Consider the following 17,303-nt stretch of genomic DNA (forward strand, 5'->3'; position numbering starts at 1 on the left):
GTATTATTAAACGCAAAAGAGCTACTGAAACAAAATCAAGTTCTAAAAGATAGCTTAAATTCTAAAAGACAGCTAAAAGACAGTAATATGACCTGATCTCATAATGTACTTTAATTTCATTCTAAACAATGAATTAATAACATTTATACATGCTAAATCTGCAACATTATGCCTCAAGTCCCTATCATTATTTGCACAATTCCCAATCAGTTCAGAAGTAGGCTTCCACCCCAGATATCTTGCTAGAATTCATGATGCAGTAACTTAAATGTGAGATTTAAGGTCATCTGAAATTTCTCCAAAAGTTCTCATTAATGTGCTTAAAGGCCATGACTGATCCCAGTGACATACTGTCATACTCAGGGATTTATACAGGTTAATAGCCTTCTAAAATATTTTATCTTAAATCACTTTCTTTGAAAAAGGAAATGTGCAATACAGTTTCTAGATTAATTTGTATTGCTATGTCTGCAAAGATTTTCACTAACTTGTTATATTCCCATTTTGTGCCCAGAAATCAGCAGAGTTCTGCATTTACTCATTTAAGTCTACAAACTGTGCCCCATAACTCTAGATGTGTGTAAGGGAGACATTGGGGTTTCAAAATCACAGAAAATGTAGCAGAAATTTTAAAACTGTATACATAATATCTCTAGGAAATACAAAAGTGTTAGAAGAGGCAGTTCCATTGTAGTCTTAACAACAAACTTAAATAGTTATAAGGCTCTACTCACCTATAGCATACATTTTCAGTGCAAGGATTATGCACTTTGACTATGACAAATACATGTTGAAAGTGGGAACGAATATTTTTTGGAGTAAAAGGAAGTGCTCCTGGCTCTTGGAAGACAATGGTAACTATGTCATTTCCTATATGCCTTTTCCTTAGCAGCTAGACAAGAAACATGCATTGAAAAATTAGTTATAAAAAAATTAATCACAATTTCTTCATTTTAGCAAAAAAACCCCAAAACCAAAATAAATGAAGCTTTATTTTTCAGAATTAGCTTTTGATTAATCATATCCTGGATAGCTACAGATAAAGGATGTTGGATTGAACTGCAAAAAAGATAGGGACAGGATAGTGGGCTAAGTTCACAAAAATACTAGTGAGTTCTCTCGCATCCCCACACTGGTTCTGCATATTTTCTGCTCATTTCTCTTTTATTCTATGAGAAAAATATATTTCTCTTACTTTAGCACATCACTTTAGCAATAGAAAAATGTTACATCACTTAACAGTTCTCACTATCCAGAGAACTGTACATCAGTTCCCTCTTGACAGTGTAGTATTTGCTTCTATATGAAAAATATAATATTGCTTTTCTTTCTCAATAAACCTTCCTTTTCCATGTTGCATTTTTATTAAATGTTGTCCTTAATATTATGATCTTAATTTTTTAAAAAATAGATTTATCATGTATACTCATCACCAGTTTTAACAACTGCATACTTGAGGAACAGAGCTGAGACTCATGGAGAAACAATAGATATTAGAAACTCATTAATTAAAAACTTATTCTTGTAATTGGTAGCTTTTATCACGAAAATATATTTGAGGAATAATTTAAAGTACTAAATCATTGTTAAAGGCTAAAACTTAACAAAAACTACAAAACATGTCCAACAATAAGGGACCACTTCTCTCTCTCCCCCCCCAAAAACCCAAAAAACCACAGTAAAATGATGTTCACTTTCCTCACGGAAATATATTGTACCTCTCAAATTTTTTACACTTTTTTCTTAAATACCTTTGCTTATAAAACATCCATGTATATTAACAGATGGAAAAAAGTAGTCCAGCATGTGCTACATTTAAGTCTGCATTGAAAACTAATAGCATACAGACACTTAAAGATTTACCTTAGCTCATGTCTAACTAAAAAGGATACAAAAATAAATTTATTTGAAAACTTAATGACAGAACAAGTAAAACTTTCTCTATCAAGCTGATTTTACAGAACATAATCTTTCTAATAAAAGACTACTTGCTTCTATTTTCTCAATTCCATTAAAAGTTAGTATTTCAGCTACCAACAAAAAAAGCAAAGTTGCACATGCTAAAGCCTAAGACCCTTAAGTATGTTTCATTATATCTCTTAAAATAACACAAAGGATGCTGTTCTAAAGGTAGTATAAAGGGCCCAAGCTACAATTTTAAAGCACTCAGTATATCTGTATTATTTTAAACATAACCAAAATCCCAAATGCAGATTAAAGAAATAAGACTTCTGATGAAACTTTAAACCAGATATAAAACCAGAAAATACTATTTGTTATAAGTCATGTGGGTCAGTCAAGTTTTCAGGTTTTTAAGACTAAAATCAAAATAACTGGCTATTTGAGTAATTTAAGATATACATCCTGTTGCGTACAAATTACAGTAGAACTACACCACAAGGAACTGATCATAGAACTAAGTGTGTCAGGTATACTTTAATTTGCTGAGCTAGTGAACCATACAATTAGATCATAGTAGTGAAGCACAAGTTCATGTTTAGAGGTTATTATTATCTCACAGGTTGGAATTTACACCACAGTTAAATTTGCAACAAACCTTCCAATTATGAGCTACAAAGTGATTCATTTCTGCCTTTGTTATAAAACTAACTGCCCAATTACTCTTTTTTGCTATAGTGGTTCATGCCCATGCCTATACATTTCCACAGAGCAAAATTACAAAAATTAGAAAGCAACATCCTGTTTAAAGTTATATTTATTTCTCAAGACAATCATTGTTTTCAAGAATATTTTCTGCTTTTGTAGACCTCTTTAGGAGGTTCTGCTTGCCATCAGGTTGCTTAAGCAAGAACAGCAGTCACTTAATAAGAGGTAAGTTTTGAAATCTTTGAAATTTTACTAGCAAAAATAGTATTTTCAAACTTATGGCAGTTCACATATCCAATTCCTAAACTATCTTTCAAGAGCTTAAACCTCTAAGAGGCACAAAAATAGAAAATACGAAGTCAGGTCATCATTTTTAAGAACCTTACCAAGCTTGCATCTTAGTGACTTCTTCAACATTTTAAAATAAAATCAGTGTAACACTGTTATAAATAACTGTCATGCATAAGTGGTCAGTGAACTGCAAAACAACACAAAGGCAAAGCACAGTTGTAGCTGTGCGCAGAGTATCATAATGCAAAGAACTTGGAAAGGGGAGAGAAGTAAACCGGGGAGATCTGGAAGATGGAAAGAAGTGCTCTGGATAGGATAAAGGAATAGGAAAAGAATAAAGTATTGAATGGAGAAGAAGGAGGGAACACATAACTTCCCTGGGAAATGTGAGATAAGGATAGCATACTGAAAATGAAAAAGGAATTGAAGGAAACTGTAACTAAGCAAAAAGATTTATAAGAAACCCTTTTCTAGTTTCCATTCTATAACCTAGATTTTCCTCCCAACTTATGCCTTCTTTTTCAGATTCGCAGTTTCCCCTTCCTCTCCCATTTTGAGGTCTGCTTAGGTTTGGGGTTTTGGGGGGTTGTTATTAATTTTTTTTAATCTGCCTTTCTAACATACTCTGAAGAGTCTCATGCCAATGCAGAACACAATAGGAACTCTCAACAGAGTGCACAGATTACAGAGAATTATTTACAGTAAGGAAACATCAAACACACTCTGACATCGTTCTAGTATCAGTCTAAATTGGCATGGTAGAATTTGAAAATGAACCCAATCAAGTACAATAGGCAGCCAAAAGGAAATCACTGAAGTTTTCTGTAAGAATACAACACATGCAAAGGGGAGTCCAGTAAGAAAAATATGTTAGAAAAGCAGAATCCATTAGATTAAAATTTTGTATACCAAATAATAGTTACTATATTAATTTCAAGATTTTAACTACTCAATTCTTAATTTTCAGATATGCATCTCTGAAGAAAAGTACTGTCTTAAAACACAGCATATTTACAGGTTATGCCCACCCATAAAAATCTACCCACTCCTGTGGAATTTTAATTACCTAGTCAAACTGCAAAACAACAAGGAATTCTTGTTGAAACAGCAGTGAAATATATACATTCAATTAAATGATGAAACGTTAAGAGTCAAATATGAAAATATTCAAACTTATTTTCGTACATTTCTAAAATAAGTGGTTTCAGAAGTTGTATTTTCAGTTTGTGTTCTTAACCAGTACCAAAAATCAGAGAGTTTGGTATAACCACATGTCTTGTTATCCCAGCCATTTTAATAGTAGCTTAAATTTAAGTTTATTTCATTATTGCATATCTGTTTCATTTTTAAGCTTTCACTAAACCAGATGAAAACTTAATTTGATTATTTGAACTGATTTGGATGAATCAGGTCTGACCATGTGTACACAAGCAGACTGCAAATGTGTGAATGGGAAACTTGCGAGGAAATGATTTGGAAAGGGACACCGTAAAGGTAAAGTTTAAAGGGGAAAGCCTTGAACTATGATTTGAAGAAAAGGCCAGTAAAGGAAAAGAAACTGGCCACACCAGGGCTGGTAGTCTTTTCTGTCCTAGGGAAGGAGCAGCTGACTTGAAAGTTCCCAGCCTATGTTGCAGCCAAAATGAAAATTACCTTGCTCTTTGGATCTCCTGCTGGCTCTAAAACTAGAGGGATGTCCTGATCAGGGACCAAGCAGGGCGTAGTTATGTCCTGGAAGAAGCAACAAACAATTCTGCTGTGGCCTATTTCTGGCTCACAGGTATTTGGAATCTAAGCAATGCTCAGTGCTTGCTTATTGAAGATCATAGTCCTAGATGATGAAGAGTGACTCGATACCTTGCCCAGTCATTACCAAACAAGGGACACAGGGATAGGATGCAATAACCTCATTGCCAGTACATACACAATATGCTACCAAAAAGTAACTATTGAATGGGGGTCTTCATTGCTAATATAACCTAAGAGGAAAATTACCATGGGATCTAACCTCCCCTTACTTGAGTATGTAGAGTTAGTGAGCCGAACCCTGAAGAGACAAACAACATTCATATCCCACAGGACCTGTAAGTCTCTCTCTGTCCTGAGCACAACTGATGCAACTGCATCTGTGGTCTTCAGCATCTAAAATGTCTCAAGGAAAAAGACCTAATCGAATTTTATCCTAGCTTAACAGAAATAACACTGTTGATACATTTCACACTTCAATATGTATTTTGGAACTTAACATTAATAGAAGAACACTAAAAAATTGTTATAGATCCCTTTTGCACATTAAGGCTGGCTAAATTCTGGTCATTTGGGTGCACTTGTCACATTTAAGACAGTGTCCATGCTGTGCAAATATTGCTAGATCCCAGCACCTAAAAAAATAATGTGGTGCGTCTTCAGATAGGCATATTACTTGAACTTGGAAAACTGCCACATTATTTTGATCCCAAGAAAGACATGAATAACAACATGGTCCTTCTACTAAATATTGAACCCATTAAAGTGACAATTATGAGAGCTTACTAAAACACCGTGGAAAGGAGTGCTTGTTGCTGGGGAAAATGATGGAGTTAAAATTGGAAGATTTTGCTGTACACAAGAATCATCACCTGACTATAAAGACAGATACATAAGGAAATGATGAGAATGAAAGGAAGGTACAGGAAGAATTGAAAGGACAGTAATAGGGGGTGGCTGAGCAACACAGCAGTGAAGCTGACAAACAGCAAATTATGAAAATTAGCGAATCATGGCAAGAGGATATCCTGTTCTCACAAAGAAGGGAAAATCATGAAAGACAACAACAAAAGTAATAAACTCCAAGTAAGGCCATATTTACTGTCAGTGCCTGTGATTAGCTATGAAAATATTAATTTTTTCCTTTTAAGGCAAGCTCATTCAGTGTATTATATCTTCTTAATAGTGTACAGTTTTCCTTATTTACATGTGCTTTCCAGTCAAAGATTGTTATGACTGATTACAGACAGTCCAACTCCTAGTGTGTTTACTAAACTAACTCTGTATTTTAATAAGGTATAAGTGAAAGTTTAGAGAAGTGGAACAATCTCAAATCAGTGATGATGATCTGATACCTTGATTACTAGCTAGTGCACAGTTGAGTGTGCGATACAGCTGAACATTCTGTCTCCTGAAAGTTACACATTTTAAGATGTGAGTCATCTAAACATTCATATTATTCATATAGTGAAGTTTCTGTCTTTTGATTCCTAACTTAGTTTCTTTAAACCACATCTAAATCCTAAGTGTAATACAGTAAAACTTGCAGTTGTCTTAACTGTTCACTTGAAACAGTTCTTCAAATAGTTCAGAATATTACGCACTGACTATTTAAAATACATAAATACATTATGTATTTTCTTCCATTTCAATTTTCATTTATCCTTTCTCAAGAATCTTAATCTTTTATCTTTTTCTTACTGCCTTGACACATCTCATTTTCTTCCCACAAGACCTACTGATAGGGTAGACATGAAAGATACAACTCACATATGGTTTAACAATCAGTAACCATCTTTTGTATGCTGTTCAAAAAGAGTGAGATAGCATCTTTATTTCATGACGACCCTCCAAAATGACTGAAATCTTGCACAGCAATGAGATAATATTCTAAAACTATCTAAATAAATCCAACTTTTATTTCTGCAGACCCAGAAAAATGCACAGTAGTAGCACAGAAATTTACGAATTATCATTAGTCTGACATAGGTGCAATTCTTTTTTTTTTTTTTTAAGTGTTAATGTTGATATATTATACCAAATGTGCTTGTACTTTTTAATTCAGTTGCATGAAACATCAGAGTCAGGCAAGACAGAGTAACCTTACTGGTGCACTGCACACTTTGGATGCTGTGCTGTTTTTTAGCCATCCTTAATGCTTTAAAGATATTCTGAATTATTACATAAGCAAAGTGAATTCTCCAGAAATAAAATAAGTACACTGCAGTTTTCTGTCTTCACAACCAGACACCTTGAAGGATACAGTTAAGCATTTACTACTAAGCTGACACATTAATAAACATTTCAAGATCTTTAATATAAGGATTAAGTGGAATCATTTTAAAAATCTTATTACGTGCATATTTTAACCATAAGACTATTTTCAAGCTTCGTTCCATTCAATGTTTAAAACATACATAAGATGTATATCCAGTCTGAACTGAAAGTAACTCAGCACAGGCAACATTACCTTTTAATAATAAGAAATGGGGGAGACAGGAGAAGTTCCTGCATTATATAATATAAAAAACCTATGAGATTTCTAATGCCTTATAATATTTCAAGAAAAAAAGATACAATTCAGTCACACTTCATATAAAACAATTCAGTTTTAAAACAGTATTACTTTAAAAAAAACCCTCAATGTCAAACATTTATAATGTAAAACTACAATGAAAAGTTAAAAAACATACCTGTTGCCTGTTACTGGGCATGTATGGAAGCATTGTTGATACATGAAACATTAACTCATAATCTTTATAGGTAGTATAGAGGGAATGAGTTCCTGTTGAATCAGCTGAAAATGAATTTAATTGCAAGAAGGTCAGTAAAATAGAACATTCATACCACTTTTTAGAACACCACTCTTTGCATGTTACAATTTAAATCCATTAATGTGATTTAAAACTTTTTTCAGTAGAACAAAAACAGTTTGCATCAGCTAAAGATCTACTTTTTAGTTTCATATTATGACACAGAAGGGTCTTGCAAGAAACTGCCCGAAGAGTTTTCTGTCTATGAGGACTAAATGATATATTTTTGAATATTTTGGCATTTCACGAAAAAAGAACAAAGATTTAGCTACCTGAGTATAGTTTTATATAATATGTATTTTCATTATTTAAAACATTAATAAGGACAGTTGAGTAATCCCATACTTTACCAAAAATAAACTGACAATGCTACTTCAAATCTGACATTAACACACATAATGCAGATCAGACATTTTTAAAACATAATACATTGTAGTACAATGTCAAATCATTTTATTGGGAATTCTAAGATCTTTTAAAATGAATAGAATACATTTCATATATGATATGACTTAATATTTTCATTTCTTTTATTTAAGAAGTTTATTAATAGAGTTAGCATTTCAGAATGTTTACAGCAAATTAGATGAGTTTTACTCTGTAGTCATAAATTAATCCTCTTCATTTTCCTTCTTTAATATGTATGAATTATTTAAGTAAGTACAATTAACTTTAAAGCAGGAGATTACGAACATGCTATTGAGTCAAGACAACTATCAAATTTTCTTCTCTTTTCCCATGTTCACTCATTTTTAAAATATAATTTTGTATTTTATACACCAATAAACATTCTCCAGTACACTCTTCCACACACTGTTTAAGGTATTGGGGGTTTGTTTTAAATAATAACTGTATTCCAAAAAGAAATTGATTGGCCATGTTAGTTCTCCAGTTAAAAGTATATAAACATACACATAACTGTAAAATTTGACAGTAACCATACTGTATCTGCAGCCCTTAATCTGAAAATATTTATGCGGGTGTATAATTTTGAACAGATTCACATTACAACTGGCTTCATCAGCTAGCTTTGTACAATAATAAGCTTAACTTCATTTATTAATATTGATGTAAAATAAATTACAGTTAGGTAAGAATTAGGGAGCATAATTTCCACTGAAGTTTCTTACTTAAATGTTGCTAGAAGAAAGCACACATTATTGCACTCCTCTATTTTAAAATCTTTGTTGAAAATATAATTCCATTATAACCTTTCCATGGCATTTTAGAAAGACAAGAGTTTTGAAGAGGTAGGATGAAATAAATTATATTGTGAAATACAAATATCTGCCTGAACGATACTGATCTCAGCAACCCTACTCCCTGACTCCTTTTGCAATTAGATATTAAATAAAGTCAAATTACCTTGAACAGACATTGCACAAAACAGTGTCTTTAAATACTTACTACAGAAAGGCAGATTCCTTACCCTTAAATCAGTGCTTTCTTAATACAACATCCTACTTAGCTGAATACTTTTGATTTAGCACCTTGCCTTTGGAAATGAGCTAGCAAGTTTTTCTTCTGAAATGTGGTCCCTTACACTAAGCAAGCTGAAATCTTCTAACTCAACAGATGCTTTACTGAACACCTACTAAGGCCCACTGTGATTAAATTTACATAACGGTTGCTACTACAAACATTACTCTGCTGATAATTTTAGTGAAAAAAATTATACCTGTGCTGACATTTTTGCACCTCATTCCTTTCTGAACATTAGTTTCTTTTCACAAAATTTGAGAAAAATTGGCTAAACTTTTTTTTCAGTTATGAAACATTTCTGTTTTTCAGAAATGCATATCAAACAAAAGTGAAACAGCACTATTCCTCTGTAGATATAAAATCGCAACATTTCCTCAGTTCCATTCACCTTCATTTCTCTCTTTACAGGTACAAGGAAATTAAATGCAAACATAATCCAATTTATCCATAATATAATCCATCACTAAATTACAAATGAGAATATTAATGTTCAAATAATAACATATTAATGCCTCATTTATAGTAGATTGAGATGTTTTAAAACACATACTAAAAAAAATTATACAGTGTTGAATTGGTAAAGTTTCCTCTAATTTTCCTGGGTTTTGGTCTTGGGATTTAGAATTGCATGCCATTAAAAAAGGCACTAAAGAAGGGCAGAAAAGAGTTTGTAGTTAATATATTCCACATGTTCTTCACATTTGCACTGGGTCTGGCTTGGATGGAGTTAATTTTCTTCACAGCAGCCCACATGGTGCTGTGTTTTTCATATGTGATCAAAACAGTGTTGATAACACACCAATGTTTTAGCTATTGCTGAACAGTGTTTGCACAGCATCGGGGCTTTCTCTGTTTCTCACGCTGTCCCCCACCCCACCCTGGGGAGCATGCTGGGGGTGTGCAAGGGTTTGGGAGGGGACACAGCCAGGACAGCTGACTCAAACTGACCAAAGATATATTCCATACCATATAATGTCATGCTCTGCAATAAAACTGGAGCGGGGAGAGTTTTTCCATGGTGGGAACCCATCTGCTGATGGGAGGTGGCAAGTGATTGCCTTTGCATCACTTGTTTTTGGGAGGGCTTTTTGTTGATTGTTGTGGTGGTGTGTTGGTTTTTTGGGGTGGTGGTGGTGTTTGGGTTTTTCTTTTCTTTCCTTCATTTATTGAACTGTCTTAATCTCAACCCATAAGTTTTTCTTTCTTTTGCCCTTCTGATTTTCTCCCCCATCCTGTTGGGGGGTGAATGAGCAAGCAAGTGGATGATAGCTTACCTGCCAGACAGGTCAACCCACCACAACATTCTACATTCTATATTCCATAAGAAATGGACCAATTCATTACTTAACAAAATATTAAATAAACAGACCATTTTTTTTAAAAAAGAACTTTTTAAAGAAAAAACCCACAGTCAGATATTTAAGAAGAGAAAAAACTTAATAAATGTGAATCCTACAAAAACTGAGCAAGAAATATTACTGAAACATAATGCCTACCAAAAATGTAGCTGCTAGACATGAAATTATTACACTATTCTGAACCTGCAGGCAGTCAAATCAATGTATTATTCAATTATAAATAAGACATGCAGTAATACTTCTTGTGCCATTATATTAAGAAAACAAGTATAATACAAAGAAAAATTACAGTAAGTCAGTATTTTGCATTTCATATAAAACTGAAGACTATATCTTTGTGAACTGTCTTAATTCCATTCTGTTTGTTGCAAACTATGAGAACATATTATGACAGACCAATATTGTTAATGGCACACAGCATTAGTAAAACATTATGTTACTGAATGATACATACACAACGCCAATCAGCAATGTACATTCATACTGAAGCATGGCAAGTATAGAAATTGAATTTGTTTGACAGACCAGCATATATTTTCACATGTACAAATTATTAGGTGATAGTCAGTCATGCTCTGATTGGGGGAAAAAAGCAAAAACCAAAACACCTCTTACTCCTTTGAATTTTTCATCCCTATTTATCAGTTCATCCAGAAGTCTGACAACCACAGCACGTTAATAAATATTTCTACACAGTAATTTGAAAAATGAGTTATTATTCTGTACTGAAATAGGATGCAATAGTCTCTATCAAGCCTGAATTATTAAAGTGAAACAAGCATAAGCAAAGAGGCAATAATGTTAACAAAAATAAATGTGGTACTTATGCAGGTTGACAGGGCTACGGAATTGCAGCTTTCCCACCTTGTAAGTCATAAATTAGAATCTGTCATAGGATTTAGATCACTTTTTTCACCATTTCCCACCCCTGCTAGAGATGGAGAATGTGAAAGATTTCTTGAGTTGCAAAGCTGGTCTCCCTTCATTACAAAACTGTGCGGTTTTATCACCAACTTCACATATCTCATTTCCTGCTGGAGAGATTGGCCTATGGACAGTTTATCTGTACTGGGTATCAACCACAATGTACACACACTAGACGTTTCCAAAAATTCCTAATACAAATCATTAAGTCTCTCTCCTAATGCTTTACAGGATATGACAGTCTATCAGGTGACTACCAGTTTAATAACAGAAGATAAATCCTTTTATGACGACACTGATCTGTGTTCAAATGTACTATTTTGAAAAAATATTAAAATCCAGATGTATTCCAGTTAAATGAGGACTGATGTTGAAGTAGCAAAAACATGCAAGAGATTCCTAAGAACCAGGCTAGATCAGGTGGATAAGTAGCAGGAAGAACAGAGAAGCAAATAAGGGAACATATCAATTCCTAAATCTATGTGACTATCTGAAAGGCAAAATATCCCTTGCAAGAAAAGATGATCTTCCCTTAATTTCCTTTAAGTACATCTTTTCTAAGCTTCTTCTTGGCAACTTATCTCTAACAGTTCAAGGAACTTTCCTATTTGATAAGAAGAGTAAGTAGAATACACACACAAGTAGCAGGACTTAACAGTTTAAAAAGATGTACTTCATATTCCTTTTCTGTTATACACAGGCCATGTACAGTATATAAAAAAAATTATATTTTCAGGATGTAATACGCAAGCTACAGCAAAAGTAAGGATGCAAATCAAATCACAGAGTCACAGAATGGTTTGTGTTGGAAGGGACCTTTAAGGTCATCTAGTCCAACTCCCCTGCAATAAGCAGGGACATCTTCAACTAAGGTGGCTCAGAGCCCCGTCCAGCCTCACCTCGAATGTTTCCAGGGATGGGGCATCTACAGCTTCTTTGGGCAAATTGTTCTACTGCTTCACCACCCTCATTGTAAAATATTTCTTCCTTATATCTAGTCTTTATATCTATAAAAATAGTATGTTACAATAAAGTAGATCACAGCTCATAGTGATCAGTTGTCAAAATCCTGTTAAAACTACATTAAACTAAGAATGTGTTAAGTTAAATTTAAGGGTAGTGAAAAGCAGTGCTAATAGTGAAGTACATTAATATATTATTGACTTTTTTAACAGCAATACTTCAGTTCCTATTTTTGCTACAAAGTCCAACAAATTTGTACAATTAAATTATTATACTATTGCACTTAGAGAAACTGAAAGACCTGAGGAAATGGCGGTAATAACACAGTTGTTAAGTAGGTGAATGTTTATCAACTGCTGAATGACAACATGCTTACTGTGCATGTGTGAGAAACTAGAAAACTGAGAAAACTTGATTGCTCCTCAAATATAAACTTCAATATGTATGTTGATTAAAAAGAAGCACAGAAGTTCAGCTGAATTAAGGAAATCAGTCCCTTGTCATGACTCCATATTTTGAAATACATATCTTTTCTTTTGCCTTTTTAAGAATAGGATGCTAAAGTGTAGCTGGGAAATTCTGAAATATATAAAAAATATCACTCACATAGTATGATATTAAGTGCAAACAAATGAAATAAGTTGCTTTGATTTTCACTTCTACCAATGCCACAGAAAAAGTAAATAATCTTTCAGACAAGGTGTGATACATGCTCTTATCATATGCTTCATTTTCCTCATTTACCATATAACCTTACTAATGAAAACTTAAATTCAAGAGCATGAAAAAAAACAAAACAGGATTTGCAGATTAACTGGATAATTATAGCTTCTACCATACGTTGGAAACATAACTTACTTTTATTATCTAGCTGAGCCCTGTATTTACTAAATCCTTTTAGCCGTACTCTCTGGCCCAGCAGATCAAGGAACTCTTCAAAAGCTGGTCCTGCCATCTCATTGTTATACATTTCTTCCTCTGTGCTTTGGCCTGCTTTGCAGTAAAGGATACCAATCTTATGTTGAAAACTCAGCTGAAATAAAAAAAAAAATAAAGGAAAGGAAAAATTACAGAAGCAAAAGAAAGTCAATACTAGAACAAATATTAACAATTAAAATATTAACACTATTATAACCCCTGGCAGAAGTTATCTGAAAGTGAAAAAATAAGTGTTCTGATTTGATAAATTAAGTCACCACAGAAAGAAAAAAAAAAAAATCAAACCACAAAACAAACCACACACACACACCCCCAGCAACTATCTTGAAAGAAAACTGGATTGTCATTATCCAAACACAGATAAAAGCAGTACATGAAGACTTTTGCCTTAAATCAGTTATCTATAAAAACACACTCTACTGCATGTTATGAGAACTTTAATTGGCAATTTTTGTATAACTATCTTCTTTCCCAGATTCAAAACAAGGTGAATTTATTTTCCTTTATTTCTACCCTTTAAAGTTCAGTGCAGTTCAGTTAAACAGGCCCTCAGAACAGTAATTTCTGTTATATGTAATCTTTAGTCATCCTCATAAAATTCAGCCACTGTTAAAAATTATTCCCAATTGTCAAAAGTATACTTCAATCTAGAAATGAGATTGCAGTTAGTTTTGTTAAACAAACTAGAGTCTCAACTCTAGAACATTAAAAAGAGATAACTTTATAAAAAAAAAAAAGCATAAAAAGAGATTATTACTTCTTGAGAAGAGTATTGTCTTGTTTTCTTAGCTATTTATGCATACTTAAGATGACAAATAGGAAACCTCCATTGTGAATGGATTAGTCCTATTATTCTTAACTGACAACTTTTAGAGCTTCACAAACTGACAGAGACCATCAGTCACTTAAGACATTTATCTATATTTACGAGTCAAATCAACTCTCCAGCTGTAGACTTCTCTTAATCAAACTCCAGGATTACTGTCTAAATCGTGTGTTATACAAAGACAGCATATATTCTTATTACAGCAGAGGTGGCTAGAACAGTCTGCTTCATCTTAGTCATATGTAACACATGGTCTGCCATGTTATGTATATCATAAAACTCAAATCCATAGACATGCTACTGCATTGATGTTTTACCACAGCAATTTTGAGGAAAAGCTATGAGACTACTAAAATGTTGAGTCAAGAAAACATACATACATACATGAAAGAAGAAAGTGTCAAAAATATAATTTCAGACTTCAAATAATCCTTAACCTTCCCTCTTCAGTAAATGCTGCGTTTCTCCAATGTAAGTGGAGAGTTGTATATAAGACAGTTGCCAATAGTCAATTGCAAAAAAACAAAAAAAAAAACAAAAAAAAAACCCACCACGACACAAATCCTCATCAGCCCTGGAGAAAGAAAAGCTTTCACTATGCTTTTACTAACCTAGTCTTCTGTGTTTTTATGATGCTACTGCTTTTTTAAGCCAGAATTCTTTCTTTGTCTCCCATGCAATTCAAGATTTAACTTGACAGCATTCTTGGTTTAACTATTTACTTTCAGGAACAACCAACACACAAAAAATCCCCAAGATGTCCAAGTTAATGAAGATTTTTGAAGGCCATAGACAGAATCATTGACACTAAGAATCTCACACCCAAAGGGTAAATGTATTAAAATGAAGTAACAGGGAAATATTAGACTATTAAAGTCAATAGCAAAACACTTCATAAGATCAATTGGGCCCAGAGTTCTCTTCTTACTATAAAGTTAAGCCTATCAGTGGGACAATTTCTTCTTATTTTAACTAGTACAAACAGGTCTAACTCAGAGATTTCAGCAGACCTATATTCATGGCAATGCACACTACAGAATTTGGTCTACTGGTGTAGAAAACCTGCAGCACAGCAGGAATAAGAGTAAAGTATGATGGCAGCCCTCCCACCTCTCTGATGAGCCCCAGACCATCCTCTTCCTTTGATAACTGTTTTATGTAGGGGTGAGCCCTTGCAGTACAAACTCTGGCAGGAAGCCACTGACTGTGGAGCAGTTAGGAACAAAGAACAGGCTTAGTAAGGACAGCCATGAGGAATGGTGCTGCAATAAGTTTTCACCCAGGCAGCCCAAAACACAGAAGAACTAGGAGCTGTGCCAAAGTTTGATGTGGAATGGGAGGGGTGACCATCTGAAATAAAAGGAGATTCTGGGTTATGGATGCACTGTAGGAGCTGCCTGAGTCAGACTGGTGAACTCTGGAGCAGGGCAGGGTTAAGATACCAGTGTGCTCTTGTCATTTCCTTTTGACTGGCATTAGATGCTATCCATCCAGAGAGCTTCCTTATTTGATCCCCATTTTGAAGCACTGCCTGGAGAGAGTCAGGTGTTTAACAAAAGGTTCCAGATCGCACACCGGTGACTATTTTATTCAGCGGAAAGCTAGCATAGACGTTTCATGGAGGAAACTGGAAGAGAACTGGTTATATGAACATTGGATTACAGGAAGCAGTGCTGTTACTTGACACTTCCCAGCAGAGATTTAAGATGATTGTGAGCACACTGCCACCTCTGTCCCAGCTCTGTGTCAAATAGTTTAGCTTAAACCACAGAGAATTTAAGTTAATTTCCTTGACTTCACACTATAATTGAAGAGTGGAGAAGTTAAATGATAACTGAGCCACCAACAACAGAGGCAACAACTAACAGTAAAAAAGCACCTGGTCAAAATATTTGGTCTAGAAATACACAGTCATACTCCTTCATTCTTTGAGGACACCAGTCATTCCTGAATTTGTTCATGAATATCAATATAATTCTGAACAGGAGTGAAGTGTACCTCTCTACCTTTCAAAACAACCTACCATCTCATGGTTTAAACATTGTCCTAGGAGACACTGAAGATAAGGATCTGAAACTCCCCAGCCCACAGAAGGAATTAATCCTGGGTTTTCACTTCATGGACAAGAACTGTAAATACTAGGCAATTATGTACAAATTTGATTCTACCAATACCACTATTCCTAAACAAGGCAGCAGCTGCAAGCTCATTTGCAGCAATCTGAACCTCCTACCCATGTGCTAGCAGCACTCATGACTATGAAATTTGAAGACAAGCAAAAGGACTCTCACACCAAGATCATGGGGACCATGCAGAATCAGAAATCAAGGTACCTTTAGAACATTAATGCCCAAGAAAGAAGTAACTAAATGAGCTTTGGCAGGATCTTATGTGGCATGTTTAACTGGCATGAAAAACTATCAGAATATTTAATACTGATAATTTTTTCCAGCCTTGAAATAGTACCGCGTGCTTATTCAAGTCTTTTAAAGTAAATAATTGCAGACATGGTTCCAATTTCATGATTTCTAAATTAGAAATTTTACATTTAATGTAACACTGAGAACAATTTCATAATGTGACATCAGAAAATAATTTCTAAATCCATTTAGCTACTTGGGTACATGATATGTATTAAAGGTGCATAGCAGTCCTTCCTGACTCAAAATTACTATGTTCTAGTCAGAATCAATCACAACTAAAGCTTGGCATCTTGTCATCTTCTTGTATAGTATAGATTCTTTATCATGTAACAACAACTTGTTGACTTTCATCATGTGAGGATTTTAGAGTTTTTCTGTCAAGGAACTTCAAAAGATTAGGCACTCAATAGTCACTAAATATCACTTCAATCAAAGCTCCCAATTTGTATGGGCTTTTTGTTAACTTCAGCCTTTGGCCTAGAGACAAGTGAATATCCCCAGAGGGATGTGAGGGGAACCAGAAAGCATATATACATTAAACCACCATTAGCAGAAAGGGGGAGGGGGAATTAGGGGTGAATTAGACAGAGGTAAAAACCAAAATAAAATATAATAAAATCCTGTCCAGGTTATAGATAAATAGTTGACTTCTCTTGTAAATTTACAGCCAAATCTAATGCTGATCATCATATGCCAGAATAAATTGGGAAAATACAGATTCTTTATTTGTATGTTCAAATTAGGTCAACCATCCAATTTGTGTCTACTTTCTACCATCATTTTTGAGACATAGTTTTAGCCACATGTCTCCTCGATAATCCATACTAGATTTCACTGAAAACTATGAAACAGGTAGAAAATGAAATCAAAACACCAAAACAGCCTTCAGTCTGCTGAGGAACTATGCAAACATTTAATACACCGTTACGCA

General features: G+C 34.1%; 1 protein-coding gene across 10 annotated transcripts in view; it reads right to left on the reverse strand.

Annotated features, from left to right (window-relative positions):
- Positions 1–17,303, reverse strand: part of SIPA1L2 (signal induced proliferation associated 1 like 2) — a 151,010-nt gene that overhangs the window by 57,121 nt on the left and 76,586 nt on the right. For 7 of the 10 annotated variants that reach the window (XM_074863136.1, XM_074863145.1, XM_074863143.1 and 4 more), the window contains 4 exons: positions 13,043–13,217; positions 7,338–7,441; positions 4,552–4,629; positions 735–892 (listed from right to left, as the gene is read on the reverse strand). In XM_074863136.1, coding sequence (XP_074719237.1) covers positions 735–892; positions 4,552–4,629; positions 7,338–7,441; positions 13,043–13,217 — 515 coding nt within the window. The remainder of the gene's footprint in view (positions 1–734; positions 893–4,551; positions 4,630–7,337; positions 7,442–13,042; positions 13,218–17,303) is intronic. The other 3 variants (XM_074863142.1, XM_074863140.1, XM_074863138.1) reach the window with 1 other exon arrangement.

The sequence above is a fragment of the Strix uralensis genome, chromosome 3 (assembly GCF_047716275.1).
Source record: "Strix uralensis isolate ZFMK-TIS-50842 chromosome 3, bStrUra1, whole genome shotgun sequence".
Lineage (NCBI taxonomy): Eukaryota > Metazoa > Chordata > Aves > Strigiformes > Strigidae > Strix > Strix uralensis.